The sequence below is a fragment of the Schistocerca cancellata genome, chromosome 1 (genome assembly GCF_023864275.1).
Source record: "Schistocerca cancellata isolate TAMUIC-IGC-003103 chromosome 1, iqSchCanc2.1, whole genome shotgun sequence".
Taxonomy (NCBI): Eukaryota; Metazoa; Arthropoda; class Insecta; order Orthoptera; family Acrididae; genus Schistocerca; species Schistocerca cancellata.
Genome location: NC_064626.1, coordinates 714,134,161 through 714,152,682, shown reverse-complemented (window position 1 = coordinate 714,152,682; position 18,522 = coordinate 714,134,161). Strand labels below are relative to the sequence as shown.

Genomic DNA, 18,522 nt, shown 5'->3' with positions numbered 1-18,522 from the left:
CTGTCAGAGGAAGCTACTTATAAACTACAGCCTTCAATGTACCATACTGCTTCAGTTGGAACCTTAGAGCCATGACAAGACCAGTAACAGTACTACTATAGGAATGTCAGCAATCATTCTACCTGTGCATCCGACATGATGGGAATGAGGAGAAACCCTAATAGAAGGTGTGATGGAAAGTGCTCTCTTCAATGCACTAACAGTTGTTTGCAAAGTGGATGTAGACATAAAATGAGTATTTTTTGTAGAAAATTAAGAGAAAATGAAGGCAAATATCAACTTTTCTTAAATGCATGACATCATAAAAGTAAGTCATGTAACAGTTATACAGATCTTACAATATTAACACTTTAGATTCGGCTTACCTTCAAATGCACAGTTTTCTTCCCTATGAAGCAGTGGCAAGAGTTCAATCACAGAAAGGTTCACTAAAAAAGATTAAAGCAATTAACACAAGATCACAAAGAAACAACATGTTAATTACATTTGTGTTTTCCTTTTTTTGCATACATAGCTTATATTCTCTTAAAAATTAGCTGTATAAACAAAATATTATACATAATGGAAGTAAGGGCTACTTATCAGGCATCTGAAAAGAGACTTGTACATGTTACCTGTGATTTATTTTACAAACATCAAAAAAAGTTTTGCATCACCCCAGTTCCCAGAACTCCTGAAGATAGACATTGACTGTGGATATTGTATCACAAACACAGTCCATTTGACTGCTCAGAGATGTCACTAAAACTGTCCAAAGATGTAAACAACCACACATGAGCAGTGCCTATTAGACGGAGGGAGTCTGACAGCTGATCAGTTCTAGTCATTCCATCAGGAATGTTGTTTGGACGTGGAGGAGATACAGAGAGACAGGAATTTTTAATGACATATGTCACTCAGGCCACCCAAGGGCTGCTAGTGCAATGGATGATGCTACCTACAAATTATGGCTTGGAGGAACCCTGACAGCAACACCACCATGTTGAATAACACTTTTTGTGCAATCACAGAATGTTATGTTATAACTCAAACTGTATGCAATAGGCTGCATAATGTGCAACTTCACTCCTGACGTCCATGGCGAGGTCCATTTTTGCAACCATGACACCATGCAGTGCGGTACAGATGGAAACAGCAACATGCCAAATAGACTGCTCAGGATTGGCATCATGTTCTCTTCACTGTTGAGTGTCACATATGCCTTCAACCAGACTATCAACAGAGACGTGTTTGAAGGCAACCCAGTTAGGCTGAATGCCTTAGACACACTGTCCAGTGAGTGCAGCAAAGTGGAGGTTCCCTGCTGTTTTGCGGTGGCATTATGCGGGGCTGAAGTATGCCACTGGTGGTCATGGAAGGCACCATAACGGCTGTCCAATACGTGAATGCCATACTGTGACCCATAGTGCAACCATATCAGCAGAATAGTGGCGAGGCATTTGTTTTCATGGATGAAAATTCACACCGCCATTGTGCACATCTTGTGAATGACTTCCTTCAGGATAACAACATCGCTCGACTAGAGTGGCCAGCATGTTCTCCAGACTTAAACCCTATCGAACATGCCTGGGATAGATTGAAAAGGGCTGTTTATGGATGAGGTGACTCACCAACCACTCTGAGGGACCTACACTGAATCGATGGTGTGGAGTGGGACAATCTGGAATGACAGTGCCTTCATGAACTTGTGGATAGTATGCCGCGATAAATGCAGGCATGCATCAATGCAAGAGGATGTGCTACTGGGTACTAGAGGTACCAGTGTGTACAGAAATCTGGATTGCCACCTCTGAAGGCCTCACTGTATGATGGTACAACATGCAATGGGTGGTTTTCATGAGCAATAAAAAGGGCAAAATGATGTTTATGTTGATCTCTATTCCAATTTTCTGTACAGGTTTCAGAACTCTTGGAACCGAGGTGATACAAAACTTTTTTGATGAGTTTATATGTATTCCAATATCAAAATTGTGATTCTGGACAACTGCAGTATGACTGGCAGGTATACAAATGCAAAAGTAATGGTTGAATTGCAAGGTGTCAGAGCTTTCTACAGAATTTTGGAAAGAAGTAAGAAGCAGATAAAATCAATATATAAAATGTCATGGGGATGAAAGATTGCAAAACCTACCCTCCAACTTGGAGCAGGGCAGACATAAGATGGAATAAAGATGGAATAAAGGAGATGGAATTTCTTATGTATGAAGTCAGATTTTTATGTTGCTGGTTTATTAAGTAGCACATTCTAGCATGTAAAAAGAACTGAAATATTTTTTTAATTTGGTTTTTACATGTTATTGCAAATTTTTGAAAGCTACAGAATCATGGAGGGATCATCAGAAATGAATTAAATACACTCTCCATATGATGTAGAATATGAAATAGTAGTTCTTGAATGTACAGAGTAATTAAAATGTATTACTCATCAAAAGCAGCATTTAGTGAAGATGTCTTGATGTGAAAGTAGTCAACACATTGTGACAATACATCAGCCAGGTTATGAATTTGTTCTTGGGACATGTCATTCAGTGCTGCTATCATCACTAAGCACAATTCATTTGTAGTGGATAATAGTTAAGCATCATGCACAGTTTATTGCCCAACCTTCCAGTGTAGCCTGTTCATGAAACAGGAGGAATCTTTGGAATGACGAGGAAGTCTTCCTGCAGGAGTACCTCACAACAAGATGTAGTGTTTTATAATACAGTCTGACAACTGATGAACAATTGTTACTTTAATTCTACTTTAAATGTTGCAGGGGCACTATTCTTCATATGCCTTGTAATCGGATGAAATAGATATAGTAAAATGACTGATACCAGACTAGTAATATTTTTCATCCTATAGTTGTGTACATTTCTTGCACAGTTTTAGTAACTGTAATTTTGTCTATTCATATCTCAATTTAGTTGACATTTGAGTCACATACACTTAACTTTCTACCTCTAATTCAAATTTATGTTGCACGTTTACTTTTCTTAGACCATTCTAGTATTATTGTCTCATCAACAGTTCTGTAATTTACAACATACATGAACATCAAAAATATGTTCATGACAAAATCCATAGAGCAATTAAATGTCATTATCCAGAAAACAGTATTTTTAATTTTGTGTGAAAATGCAACTCAGTTTGAATTGTATTGACAGGATAAGATTGGTCTCACTTTGTGCTGCTACAATATATGGAAAACTGGTATAAACTTAACTTTTCCATCATAATTTAACAAATATAATACTGAAAATTATTAAATTAAGTTCATGTAATTGTTGGTACACTATTTTTATGTGATGTGATTGTGACTGCATATGTAAACTTTGTGAGGAATTTTTTGGAGCTAAATCATGTGCAGTATGGCATGGTTACATTAAAATCAATGTATTTTATTGGATTTGGTCAGTAAAGTGAAAATGAATTTCAAAATCGTGTACAAATGATTTCAGTAATCAGAGTTCTACCTGTTCTGTAGTTAGAGTTTTACCCATTCTGTTCCTACATGCAGAGAGAATCAAATTAGAAAAATGGCATTTGCAGTGAAGTAACATTGCTGATAATCATCCCTACAACAAGAGAGGAAATCTGATATAAGTAGCTTTCTACTATACAGTGAGATTCAAAAAACTGTTTACAAACTGACATGGCACATCGGGTATACAACAAGGATCAGTAATCACATAGGAATTAGGGGTCACAAACACCACAACAAGGTTATATGGTCATGAGAGGGGGTTCCTATTCAAACAAAGGTGGAGTGTACTGGGATCATTATTGCTCATACTGCTGAGGCATTGGTAGTAACATGGCTAGCTACCTTTACCACAAAATGGCTGAGGTGCATTTGAACTATGACATGTCCAACTGCAATGGAATTCCCGTGCATTTTAGCAGACAAGTGAGGGCACAATTATAGGCAGCCATTCCTGGCCATTGGATTGTTTGCAGTGGGCCAATTGCATGCTCACCATATCGCCCAATCTGTCCCCAATGATTCTTTCCTATTGGGGGGGGGGCTGAAGGGCCTGTTACATCACCAGAGGAACTAGTGGGCAAAATTGTTATGGCAGCAGGATGTCTCTGGGATACACCAGGTATCTTTGAGAGGGTGCATCATTCAGTGCAGTCTCGATGTCAGGTGTGTCTTGATGCACCTGGTTAAACCTTTGAGCATCTCCTGTAGTGGATATCCATTTGTAGCATGTCACTAAATAACTACACCACCATTTAGTAGCTGTGGATGGCCATTGCAGCCCCTGGTCCCTATGAAATTACTGATCCTTGCTGTATGCCAATGGGACATGTCAGATTGTAAATGATTTTCTTTTTTAATTGCCCTATATACACATATAACATTCTGCAATATTTATTTATTTTTCCAAAGCCTAAAAAATGTAGTAAAATGGGGTCTGGAATACACTGAAAATGTAGGAACCAGCTTTCCATTTATTTTGAGCTTCTGATTTAAATTAGCTGGAAGAAAAGAAGAGCAAAGGACAAAAATGAAATGAAGTGCTATTTGCAGATCAAATCATAACTTCAACAGTACTAAGACAGAAATTTAAGTCCCAGAACTACTACTTGAGCAGATCTTTCAAATAATACACAAAATATGCAATGAATCAGGGAGACAAATAGCTGCAATAAATAACAGAATCAAAATCTCAAACAGTGATTTAAAAAATGAACTAAGTGGGTTTCAAACAATGAACTACACAAGATTGAAACCTCAAACAGTAACCTGAAATCTGAAATGAACAACAAAATTAATGTTTTGTGCTTGATATTGAAACTGAAATAATTAATGTCAGGATGAAAATAATGGAAAACAAAGATGATGCTGTAAAATTAAATTCCACTGTTAAGGGAGGACACAAGCAGTTAACTGCCTGGATGGATTGAATAACAAAGAGATTAGATAACTGTAATGAAATTTTAATGTAAAGCAATGATTACATGGAAACTGAAAATGTTATCATTGTAAAAGATGAAGTTTTGTCAGAAGAAACAGAATGAGTAATCTTCAATACTGAAACATCAGTAGTTGTGTGAACAGGGCCTCCCATCAGGCAGACCATTCGCCGGGTGCAAGTCTTTCAATTTGACATCACTTCAACAACTTGTGTATCGATGGAGATGAAATGATGATGGTTAGGACAACACAACACCCTGTCCCTGAGTGGAGAAAATCTCCAACCCAGCCAGGAATCAAACCCGGGCCCTTAGGATCGACATTCTGGTGTGCTGACCACTTAGCTACTGGCGGCAGGCAACATTGGTAGTGATAGAAGATGTATGAAAACATATTGTGGCAGATTTTATATTCAAAATTATAATTTTTATTCATGTTGCCCCTAAAATCTGTTCAAATGTTGACAAAAGTTATAATATTAAATCTTCCACAAAGGTAACAAAAACTCAAAAAACTGTATATTTAACCAAGTGTGAAATTTTGGCTGATGTATATGTTAGTCATTCTGTTAACAAAGGAAATGAGAAATACATTGATTTGACTCAAACTGCTAAACAAAATTTTGTCTCAGATTAATGTAATCTTTTAAATGTCAATTTTTTCCAAACAATGGAGAAAGCTAGAAATGTTATTGGGAAGTCAAAGTATCAGAAGTGTGTGGAATGTCAAACCCAAAAATATTCATGTAAAGCACAGTCATATTACAAAGCATATAAAATCAAAAGTATTTTCTGTGCCATGATCATATCTCTCAAAGTGTACGTGCAATGCTATATTGAAATAAGCACATTAAAAAAATTCATGTTAATGTAGAAGCAGTTGACATTAAAAATAGTGATGATTTAAGTGCTCCTTAATTAATGAGACTTTGGAGGATTTACATTCTTTGTATATCATTCACGTGGTGAGCACAAGGTTCTCTAGCCATGTAGCATTTTCTTCTGTTTTCATTTTCAAATATTTCTTCTTCTTCTTGTTCTTTTCTGTCATCCTGTTATATAATGTTATTTTCTTCTGTCATTCCATCCATTCTCCCTTAATTAATGATTCTGTACAGTATGTACAACAAATTGAGAAGAATTTAGAGTTCATAAGAAAATTATGTTGTGAAATTTTTCTTCTATGCCTCTCACTAAAGCTACCAGCTTGAGTTCCTGCAGTGCCTACAAGCTTCTGAGAACCATAGACTCAGCATCACATTATATTTCTGCCTCTCCCTTTACTTTGCTGACAACAATAGCTACATAAGTTCATAGGCAAACATAGAAGGTATGTGAAAAATGTCACGTAGAGTTGCTTACTACATCTTGACGAACAGGACATAGCTGAAATGCTACCTCATCATCTAGCATTCCAATAGAGTGGGCAGCTTACCACCATCTGCATCTGGCTCTATGCTCCACAACCAACCACCAGCAAAGCTTGATGTGAACTGCCTTCTCTCTCATTTCCTATTCTTTCATTTCTTACCATAACCAGACTGATAGTCATTCTTTGCTTCCACCCCAGGTGAACTCCTTCTTTACTCTGTGATTTCAGACTACAGCCCATTTTATTTCCTTTTACTTTTCTATTTCAAAATCCCTTCCAAAACCCTCCTCGCCCATCCTTGACCAGGCTTCAGAGCTGGTAAAAAGTTGATGTCTTAAGTGAGGAATCTATTCCAGCTACTCCTGTCTTATTGATGAACTTACATGCTGGAGTAGCTTGGGTCAGCAATTCCTGGTAATCAGTAGAGTGAAGAACCAGACCAAGTTGCAAATTTTTACTTTTTATCCGCTTGATGGCTAGTTTTGGGCAGAGACCGATTTTCAAAACAAAGTCAAAAATTGTGTTTCTGAAGATGTCAAAAACATGAAATGAACATTTACAGTGCATACAGAAAGCTGTATGAAGATTTGAAAATGGGCCTCAGTGTGAAACTATTCATTGAATGAACAAGAAGTAAAAATTTCCAACATGGACTGATTTTTAATTCTACCTCTGTCTTATGTCATCATGGGATTACCTGTAGCCAATAAAGAGCTAACCACTCTAATCCAAGGCCCTTTCACTCCCTTCCCCCCTCCAGACCACTACTCACAGCTCCCTGACCATGATTTGCTGATTCCTTTTCCATGTCCCCAAAAACTTCCTCCACCCTCTACGAAGCACAATCTCCAGAACACCCATCCCTTAACACTGTCATCAACATTTCTGCAAAAACTCTGATCCCTGCAGAAGTCTCAGGACTTTCTAAATCATCCTTCATCCCATAACTTAAAGTCAATTTTGTTGGACTTGTAAAGGACCGCCTTTCCTTAATTCATTCTCTACAGTAGAATTATTTCTCCACCACACACCCCACTAATGCATCAACAACATCCAGGCAAAATCACACACAGAACCTTGTTTAAAAGTGTCCGATGTTCAACTCTATTATGATTCTCTTCCCCTTCCACCCATTTATATCATGGTTATCTTTCAAGAATTTCTCACTTCCAACATGGCCTTATATTCCTTTCCTAAATCCCTCCACAGTGAATTTAATATCACTTCTATGGAACAAACTGCCACCTGTAACATTAATCCAGACCTGATCATCCTTCTCAGAGATAAGGATACAAGACAGAGTATGTTGCTGAATGTGTGAAAGACAGGCAGGCAATGTGACAGTATGGGTGGAAGGGTAGGTCATGCAATTGTAGATGGGCGCAGGAAGCTAATGTGATGATGCCTATGGATCCCTATAGCTGGTTTTGTCAGCATAACAGAGGAAGTGGTATTGTGATGCCACTTTATTCAGCATAACACTGGAAATATGGCTTGATGGTGTTTCTGCAGTTCTCAGAGGCTGATAGGCACTGCAGGAACTCATACTGTGAGCTTGGTTGAACAGCATATGAGAAATATTTTGTTAGAAACTCTAAATTATTCCCAGATTGTCAGAGCTCATGCACAACCCTTCACCCTTCCATGGCAGAGTTTGCTTCAGGGTTTTTTGGTTCCAAAAAATTCCATGGTCAGATAATTTCCTTAATAGGGGGCTTATGGCTACGCAACAGTGAATTTTAATTAGTATCCATTTACTGTTGAAAAGAATGGCTTATTGCTAAGGATCAGAAAAATTAGTTGATCAAAGTTGTCAAATATATCACAGTACATCTTATGATATGATATAGTGGGGCTATACTAACTGGTCTGATGAACTCCATATTACCTTGATTAAGCAGTACCACAGTGTATATTACAACTGCAGCCTTTGTGCACTATTTAGTTTGTATATCCATTTGTTTATCATATGTGAACTTTACCTCAATTTACATTTGATATTTATGTGACTTTGTCTACATCTACATCTACACCTACATTTATACTCCGCAAGCCACCCAGCGGTGTGTGGTGGAGGGCACTTTACGTGCCACTGTCATTACCTCCATTTTCTGTTCCAGTCGTGTATGGTTCGCGAGAAGAACGACTGTCTGAAAGCCTCCATGCATGCTCAAATCTCTCTAATTTTACATTCGTGATCTCCTTGGGAGGTATAAGTAGGAGGAAGCAATATATTTGATACCTCATCCAGAAACGCACCCTCTCGAAACCTGGTGAGCAAGCTACACCACGATGCAGAGCGCCTCTCTTGCAGAGTCTGCCACTTGAGTTTGCTAAACATCTCCGTAATGCTATCATGGTTACCAAATAACCCTGTGACGAAACACGCTGCTCTTCTTTGGATCTTCTCTATCTCTTCCGTCAACCCTATCTGGTACGGATCCCACACTGATGAGCAATACTCAAGTATAGGTCGAACGAGTGTTTTGTAAGCCACCTACTTTGTTGATGGACTGAATTTTCTAAGGACTCTCCCAATTAATCTCAACCTGGTACCCACCTTACCAACAATTAATTTTATATGATCATTCCACTTCAAATCGTTCCGCACGCATACTCCCAGATATTTTACAGAAGTAACTGCTACCAGTGTTTGTTCCGCCATCATGTAATCATACAATAAAGGATCCTTCTTTCTATGTATTCGCAATACATTACATGTGTCTATGTTAAGGGTCAGTTGCCACTCCCTGCACCAAGTGCCTATCCGCTGCAGATCTTCCTGCATTTCGCTACAATTTTCTAATGCTGCAACTTCTCTGTATACTACAGCATCATCCGCGAAAAGCTGCACGGAACTTCTGACACTATCTACTAGGTAAACGGAAATGGAAATGTTGTGTGGCTATGGCCTCCCGTCGGGTAGACCATTTGCCTGGTGCAGGTCTTTCGATTGGATGCCACTTCGGCGACCTGCGCTTCGATGGGGATGAAATGATGATGATTAGGACAACACAACACCCAGTCCCTGAGTGGAGAAAATCTCTGACCCAGCCGGGAATTGAACCCGGGTCGTTAGGATTGACAGTCTGTCACGCTGAACACTCAGCTACCAGGGCGGACATCTACTAGGTCATTTATATATATTGTGAAAAGTAATGGTCCCATAACACTCCCCTGTGGCACGCCAGAGGTTACTTTAACGTCTGTAGATGTCTCTCCATTGATAACAACATGCTGTGTTCTGTTTGCTAAAAATTCTTGAATCCAGCCACACAGCTGGTCTGATATTCCGTAGGCTCTTACTTTGTTTATCAGGCGACAGTGCGGAACTGTATCGAATGCCTTCCAGAAGTCAAGGAAAATAGCATCTACCTGGGAGCCTGTATCTAATATTTTCTGGGTCTCATGAACAAATAAAGTGAGTTGGGTCTCACACAATTGCTGTTTCCGGAATCCATGTTGATTCCTAGAGAGTAGATTCTGGGTTTCCAAAAACGACATGATACTTGAGCAAAAAACATGCTCCAAAATTCTACAACAGATCAATGTCAGAGATATAGTTTTGCGCATCTGGTCGACAACCCTTCTTGAAGACTGAGAATACCTGTGCTCTTTTCCAATCATTTGGAACCTTCCGCTCCTCTAGAGACTTGCGGTACACGGCTGTTAGAAGGGGTGCAAGTTCTTTCGCATACTCTGTGTAGAATCGAATTGGTATCCCGTCAGGTCCAGTGGACTTTCCTCTGTTGAGTGATTCCAGTTGCTTTTCTATTCCTTGGACACTTATTTCAATGTCAGCCATTTTTTCGTTTGTGCGAGGATTTAGAGAAGGAACTGCAGTGTGGTCTTCCTCTGTGAAACAGCTTTGGAAAAAGGTGTTTAGTATTTCAGCTTTACGTGTGTCATCCTCTGTTTCAATGCCTTCATCATCCCGGAGTGTCTGGATATGCTGTTTCGAGCCACTTACTGATTTAACATAAGACCAGAACTTCCTAGGATTTTCTGTCAAGTCGGTACATAGAATTTTACTTTCGAATTCACTGAACGCTTCACGCATAGCCCTCCTTACGCTAACTTTGTCATCGTTTAGCTTCTGTTTGTCTGAGAGGTTTTGGCTGCGTTTAAACTTGGAGTGAAGCTCTCTTTGCTTTCGCAGTAGTTTCCTAACTTTGTTGTTGAACCATGGTGTGTTTTTCCCGTCCCTCACAGTTTTACTCGGCACGTATCTGTTTAAAAAGCATTTTACGATTGCCTTGAACTTTTTCCATAAACACTCAACATTGTCAGTGTCGGAACAGAAATTTTCGATTTGATCTGTTAGGTAGTCCGAAATCTGCCTTCTATTACTCTTGCTAAACAAATAAACCTTCCTCCCTTTTTTTATATTCCTATTAACTTCCATATTCAGGGATGCTGCAACGGCCTTATGATCACTGATTCCCTGTTCTACACTTACAGAGTCGGAGGTAATTTTCGGATAGTGCACTCAGTATAATGTCACTCGATGCTCTGTCCCTACCACCCATCCTAAACATCTGAGTGTTCCAGTCTATATCTGGTAAATTGAAATCTCCACCTAAAACTATAACATGCTGAGAAAATTTATATGAAATGTATTCCAAATTTTCTCTCAGTTGTTCTGCCACTAATGCTGCTGAGTCGGGAGGTCGGTAAAAGGAGCCAATTATTAACCTAGCTCGGTTGTTGAGTGTAACCTCCACCCATAATAATTCACATGAGCTATCCACGTCTACTTCACTACAGGATAAGCTACTACTAACAGCAACAAACACGCCACCACTGGTCACATGCAATCTTTCCTTTCTAAACACCGCCTGTGCCTTTGTAAAAATTTCGGCAGATACAAATTAGTAATTTATGAAACTTTCTGGTACTGTCATGTGAGTAACACATGTATTGAGTTTTAATGCCTTGCTGCATCAAAAGTCATGTGTTCCACAAAAGGCAATTTACACACAGATGCTGAAACTATGTTAGCATTAAGTTGCATATTGTAATTTGAGAGTAATTTATGTATTAGTTAAGAACAATATCAAAAACTAAAACATACAGTATAATTTCACACAAGGCTTGTACAATATTCTGAAATATCATTAGAAAACAAGTATAGCTACAAAATAAAGTGATATATGACATAAGTAACTTTCTGCAAAATCATCAGTTTTTAAATTGTAAACCAATCACTACTGTAAGTTCAATAATGCAATGTAATTCATTTCACAAGGCTTGTAAAATATTCTCAAATATTGTTATGGAAAAAGGCATACTTAGAATACAAACTGATTTATGATGTACATAACTTTTTTCTAAAAAAATCGCCTTTTTTAATTGTAAAAACAAGCAATGCCATATGTTCAATAATTCAATGTAAAACAAACCACTATTGCAATATTATTTAATATGATGTCACAGAGACTATGTGTGTCATTCTTACCATCTGATCAGCCTTTAAGCAGTACAGTACATACCAGTTTGTTGTAAAATTGTGCACTCTTTGTCAATATATGTCAAGGATGTAGACAAACTGTGTTACCTAAATTATTCAGAAGAGTGCTACAGCCATATTCCGTCATGCCATATTTCATCATGCAGAAGTCATTTCACATTGCAAAAGTTTTTAAATGCATTGGAGCTGATTTAGACATTCCAACAAAAAAACCAAAATCAAATTTAAGTTATTTGATGGCAGGCAAGTCAGAACTGATGGGAATTTGCTGGAATACACTGAAACTGATTGAATCAGCACTCTGTTTTCTTTGTTGATTCATACTTGTTGTGATATCCTTCAACTACCTTACAGGAAAAATATGAACTCATGAAAGATGAAAATGGGACAAAGTGACTGTAAAATTAAATCAGATCTTCAAAATCACACATGACAAACATTAAGTACCATAAGTCAGATTATTTTACCCCTTGCTCGTAACATTGGCCTACTTGTCAGAAAAAGTTTGACATTTTTTCCCTGATAAAATACATTATTAGCATAGAGTAAACAAGGCAGTCTGCATTTAAAAGATATGAAGAATGAGCTTGAAAGCTAAGAATTCCATGAAGTAATATTGTGTTGGTGACACTAGGCTCAGTGTTGATCATAAATACTTTAACAGCTATTACATCCCAATAACTTCTGTCTGGAGAGATCATATTAGTTAAGCTAAAAATACAGTGAGTGTAGTTTAACACTCTGCCAGACTTAGGTTATAAGGTGAGATACTGTCACTTGTGTGAAATACATTTAAGTAATATATTCAACACTTCTGTAAAATGGTGCACATTTTTACAAAATTTGGGGTGTCTTCAGTCTGGGCCAAAATAACACCAAAATGAAGTGATTGCTAGAATCTGAAGATGATTCTGAAAGTTTACCTGATTTGCAAGATCATGTCCAGCACCACAAAACACTGTTTATAAATTAGTAGTTGGGCAAAAATTATGGTTTAATATGACCAAGAAGAATATTCAAGAATAGGGACTGACATGAGTAATGTGGCTGCTTAAATAAACTGTATGGGAAACACAAAGTCTTACTGAAAATGGCCAACACAAAAAGAATGTTTTATCCTCGTGAGGATTTGATAAAGAGTTGTTAGTTCAACATGACTAACAAACATGATTTTCAAGTATCAGAGCTTCAGTAATTTGTGTAATGAGACTCATGTCCATACAATATAGTACCTTATATATTAACTTTGGTGTAATAGTGCAACATGTAACTTGAAAAATAAATTATTCATCTGGTGAAATAAACTACACTTGTATATTTATTGTATCACTTTCTGCACAATGTTCAATATACCCAGTTCTTGCTTTCAAAATTTGGTGTTTTATTATTTCCTCGTGCCACTGGATCTCTACTCTAGGGATATTCATTGAGTTTACTTTGTCAAAACACAATATGACCACTTTTTCAGGAAGAAATGACTGAGTGGGTCAAAGTGGCCCTGAGAGTTGGTAACATTGGCCCACTTTTTTTTTTGTCATACCATGGCAGCAGATGTGATGTACTTCATTTAACTCCAGTCTGTATTGTGGCAGAAAGTCCTTGGTAACTGGGGTGATGAATGGCACACCCTGCCTTCACCCAACAGACTTTGGGTCATCAAGGAGACTACAGGTGTGTGGCATTCCTCCATGCAAACCTCTCGCAAGGGCTCCTTTGCTCACTGCCAGCTACACATTGGCCACACCTGGCTGACACACTGTCATTTATCGAACTGTGAGAATCCGCCTCTATGTTGCTGTGGGTCAGAGTTGACAGTGGTCCACATCTGGCTGAACTGTCTGCTTTTGACTGCACTCAGACAGACGTTTGCACTGCCTGATACACTCTCTGCTCTTTTAACAGATGACGCTGCAATGGCAGGCTTAGAATTGAGTTTTATTTGAGCAGAGGGCTTTTATCGCTCAATCTGAGGGTTTGTCTCTGTTGTGTGTTGAGTCTGGCCTTTAGCCTATGGTTTTAGATTGGGGTTTTTAGCGTGTCTCTTGGTGGTTGGCTTTTCCTTTTTTGTTTCCATGGTTGGCCAACCACTGTACAACTCTGTGTGCTTTTAATTCCCTTTTTTCTGGTCTTTGTCTGTGTCTTTCTTGTTCTGCGTCATCCCTTGTTATGTCCGTTGCTTGTTTTTATTCCTTGTGGGTTTTCATTGTAGTGGACCCAGGGACTGATGACCTTTGCAGTCTGGTCCCTTCAGCCCCACAAACCAACCAACCAACTTTATTTAATATTTCTTTAATTGGTTGTACAAGTCTTTGGCATCATTATAAAAATATATTTGAAGTATTATCCCTGCTGTCCTCTGTTTTCTTCTCAAAAATGAAATACAGGCAAAACCTGGGTCAAAATTACCCCAGATCATGGTATATTGTAATTTTTTTTAAAGCTTTGTAGTGACTATAGTGCAGTGATTACATCATGTGAAATTATTTTTCTGTGGTTTTGTGGGGAATAGAATTTCAAATTATGATCATTAAAGAAACAACCAGCATTTTATATTGAAAAAGGAAATGATTCACGGCTTGACCAGAATTTTCCTAGTTTGTCTGCAGGGGTAGATACAATAGCTGGACAGATTATGTTAATGATAAATGTCCTAGGAAAAATAATGGATTTTTCAAATGGAGAGCAAAGAATGAACTAATTACTGACTGCAGTTATGAAATAGAGGAAAGAATTAAATGAATTTAAAATTAAACTTTCAAATAACAACAGTTGGTTCTTATGATCTTGTCAAACGAAAGACCTTGTTGATTTTGGGAACGAACGGTTCAATGGAAGTGTTAAAAACTGTAGAAATAGACTAAATTTTCATGAAACAAACTGAGAAACAAGCAAACATTTTTGAAATTGTTCACTGTGTTATAAAGCAAGGAAATCAAGTTTTGAACTCCAAAAAATTTCAGACTAAACACAATGTAGAAGAGAAACTTGTTAGTTTAGAAAGTAAAACAGATAATCAGATTCATAAAATTTACACCAATTTTGTAACAATAGAAAATTAGTAATGTAGATGTGTGCCAAAATAATGTGTGACATTTTGGTTAAAGGTATAGCGGTTTGTTGATCAACTTATCTTATCAAAATTTTCCCTGTACGTAATAATCTCCATTCTGTTGATTTTTTTACAACTCTTTCTGTGACAGTTTTTATTCTTATATGAATGATATGTTTAATACAGCATTTGTAGAGCAGTTATTGTGTGGGGAAGCACTCTCCAGGAGAAATCAGAACACAAAATAACCTCAAAAACAGATGGTATGATACAGTTATTAGCTCAAACAATGAGGCTGCTGCTCCTAAGGAAGAAACTCATGTGGAAGTCTCAAGAACAGAAAATAAATACAAGTAGACAAATGTAACTTACAATAAAAATAATTGAAATTGTATCAGCAATGAAAAACAAAGTGAAAAACATGAATTCCTTGTTGTAGGCAATTCTCTGCTGAAAAATGTAGTAATGTCAAATTCCACAATAGACATTCATCCAGGAATCAAGACCCACCCACTGAAGAAACACTTTAGCAACATATATAGCACACAGAATGGTTCAGCACAGGCATCTTGAAAGAATTACAAAGGAATCTTTCATCGATGTAGGTACAAAGTCTCTTAGAAGCAGCACTGAAGGTGAAACTGTAAGTGAAACATGAAGTTTAATTCCATCTGGTAGTAAACCTTACAAAATGTCTAGCACCATGGTGAGTAGTATTATGTACAGATCATGATTTAAACAAAAATTGTAATGATCTAGGAGCCATGTTCATAAATCTGAATTGATTCTAAAGCAATAAAAGTTTGGCTAAAGATGGTCTGCATTTAAATAGTTTAGGATCCAAAATTTTTAGTGAAATGTTTGTTGATACATGTAAAATTCTGCAGAACAGGGGAGATTTATAAGAACTGATGGGATGAGAAACAGTGTTTGGTAACAAAATAACGAGGCCAAAATGGTACAGAAAAAAGTGTATGCTTGAGACCATAAATAGAAAAGAATGTCCCTACATAATGATCTTTAATATAAATGGTATGAGTGTTGACTTTTTAAACAAAAGTCATAAAGTGGATGAATTACAGATTATTCTATTGTCTCAATGAACATTAGTGTACATCTGGCAATTTAAAATTCTTAATAAAATTGAAAATTTTGAATTAGCCAACAGCTTTGGTGGATGAGAGAACTCACATGAAGGCTCTTGCATACTTAGTCATTTTGATATAAAATATGAAATAAGAAATGATTTTAATAATTCGAATGAAGTGTGTATATTTGAAATGTGCTATATTGAGTTGAGGGACCAAAATGTCACAGTAGTTTCTATTTATAGAGTACCAGAGAAAGCTACAATTGGAGCTTTTCTGGCAAAATTTCATTGCCTGCTTGAAAAAAATCAGTAAAGAAAAAAGGAGAAAAATAGTAATAGCTGCTGACTTCAATATTAATATCGTAGTTGAAAGCAATGACGTGTCCAAATTTACTGACAATAAAAACCTTTGTCTTCAAAATAAACTTCATGCAATCCACTAGAGAGAATTCCCAGTCAGCTATTTGTGATGATAATATTCTAACAAATTATGTATTTGAAGATGTTTATAAATTTTTCATATATTTAGGAACCTCTGGCCACACTGCATTATTCACTTAACTACCAAAAATTAAGAAATAAATTTCCTGTAATAAAAGCCATATGAAAAGGAGCTTCAATGAAAAAGATTCTGTTACATTTAGAAATAAGTTAAGGGAGACTGAATGACCTTACAACAGCTGTATTTCAAGTAATAGTAACTTAAGCAATTTTTTCTTGAAATATTTAATGAAACTTTTCTACTTAGAACCACATGCAACAAAATGACTAATAGGTTTAAATGGATAGTGCAGGATATAAAAGTTTCTAGTATCATGAAGAGGAAACTCCACAATGAACTGAAATATAATAAAACCAGATGTTTTTCTGTATATAGAATGTAGAATGTAGTTTATTCATCTCATAAAGTACAGTTACAAATCAAAGATTTTTGTACTGGAGACACATCAAATTACTTTTAAAAAATAAGGTTATAATAATTAACATACTTAAGCAGGCATTTCTGAAATTTTAGACATGAACTATTTAACAAGAACATATGTGACACATGTGGTCATTTTGTGGCTTGCAATACAATTTATACAATATATTAACAATTTATTATAAAATACATAATCTTTATTGTTTCTTTTCTTTTCATATTGCCAAACTGTTCTACATGAATTCTCTAATTGAATAATAACATTTTTCCACTAGGATATTGAATAAAAATCATTTTGGTGGGTCAAACTCCGTATTTAGAAGGTTTGTGTAAATTTTTTATCCTGTGTACAATGGTGTTTGAGCATAAAGTTTTAAATTATGAGAGGGAACTTTGAAACTGTGTCTGTAATGAGTGCTATAATTGTGGTTGAAATGAAAATTTTCAAGTGAGTTTTGATTTTTATATATGAAACTAATAATTTCATAGATGTACAGAGAAGGAATGGCTGGTATTTTTAATTTTTTAAATAATGACCTCAAGGCCATGCTGTAGCCCTATGGCCTATTGTTAAATTTGGCCATAACCATGAGTAGTGGGTCCTGTAGTGTTACAGAAATGTCTTTTGGGTGGTAGTCTCACGAGTCTAGAATGACTGTAAATTGGCATGGGGGGGCTTGGGGCTTGGACAACACTGGGTGTGTCAGCTAAAGTACATGCTGGTTTTAGGCAGTTCAGTGACACTGTACGTTTTTCCAGCTTGCAAGGTATAAAAAGGTGTCTATTGTGGAATTTGACATTACTACATTTTTCAGCAGAGAATTGCCTACAACAAGGAATTCATGTTTTTCACTTTGTTTGGGCCACTGCATGCAACGGGATGGGTGGGTTTGATGGCGTCAGTCCTGAGCATGACATGTATACATGATTTGGAGGTCCTTGTGCACAAAGATGTTGGTTGGGTGCAGTGGGGTGGCGGTGGGATGCGGACATGGCAGATGTGGCCGCTGACATATTTTACTAGGTTCAGCAGATTGACATCCACAGGGTCTGTGGTTTGTGGTATGAACTCTGTTGGGATGGAGATCAGTTCCCTGTAGAGCACATCTGCCAGTGAGGCATCCATATCTTCTTTGTAGGCAGATTGTATGTACAACACAGCCAGTGGAGGGCCTCCGTCCACTTCTGGTCACTGCATATGAGCGATGTCTTGGGGGTGCAGTGCCACTGTCCCACAAGTCCATTGGATTGAGGAAGGTAGGCATTGTGTGGAACTGGTGGCACCCACAGAAGCGGCAGAGCTCAGAGAACAGGGCTGACTCCAACTGCCAGACCCTGGTCAGTTGTCAGGGACTCTGGGCAGCCAATGCGTGCAATCCATAGTGTGATGAAAGCTTGGGTGATGTTGTCAGCTGAGATATCAGTCAGAGGTGTGGCATCCACCCATCAAACTGTCCTGTCTATGGCTGACAAGATGTACTTGTATCCATTTGAATCTGGAAGTGGTACCACCAGGTCTTTGTGGACGTGCTGGAAATGGCCGTTAGGGATGGAGAATTTCCTGAAGGGCAGTTGTGTGTTATGTCCTGCCTTGGCCCATTGGCATTGGATGCAGTCTCTTGTCCATGCAGTGCAGAACCTTTTAATGTCAGTCCAAACAAAATGTTCAGTTATGAGTGTCAGTGTTGGGCTTACTCCAGGGTGAGACAAGTTG

General features: G+C 37.5%; 1 protein-coding gene across 2 annotated transcripts in view; it reads right to left on the bottom strand.

Moving 5' to 3' along the window:
• Positions 1-376: 376 nt before the first annotated feature.
• Positions 377-18,522, bottom strand: part of LOC126162175 (uncharacterized) — a 137,836-nt gene continuing 119,690 nt past the window's right edge. The window contains exon 3 of one of the 2 annotated variants that reach the window (XM_049918500.1): positions 377-428. In XM_049918500.1, the coding sequence (XP_049774457.1) occupies positions 426-428 (3 nt within the window). In that variant the 3' untranslated portion in view covers positions 377-425. The remainder of the gene's footprint in view (positions 429-18,522) is intronic. The other variant, XM_049918490.1, reaches the window with a different exon arrangement.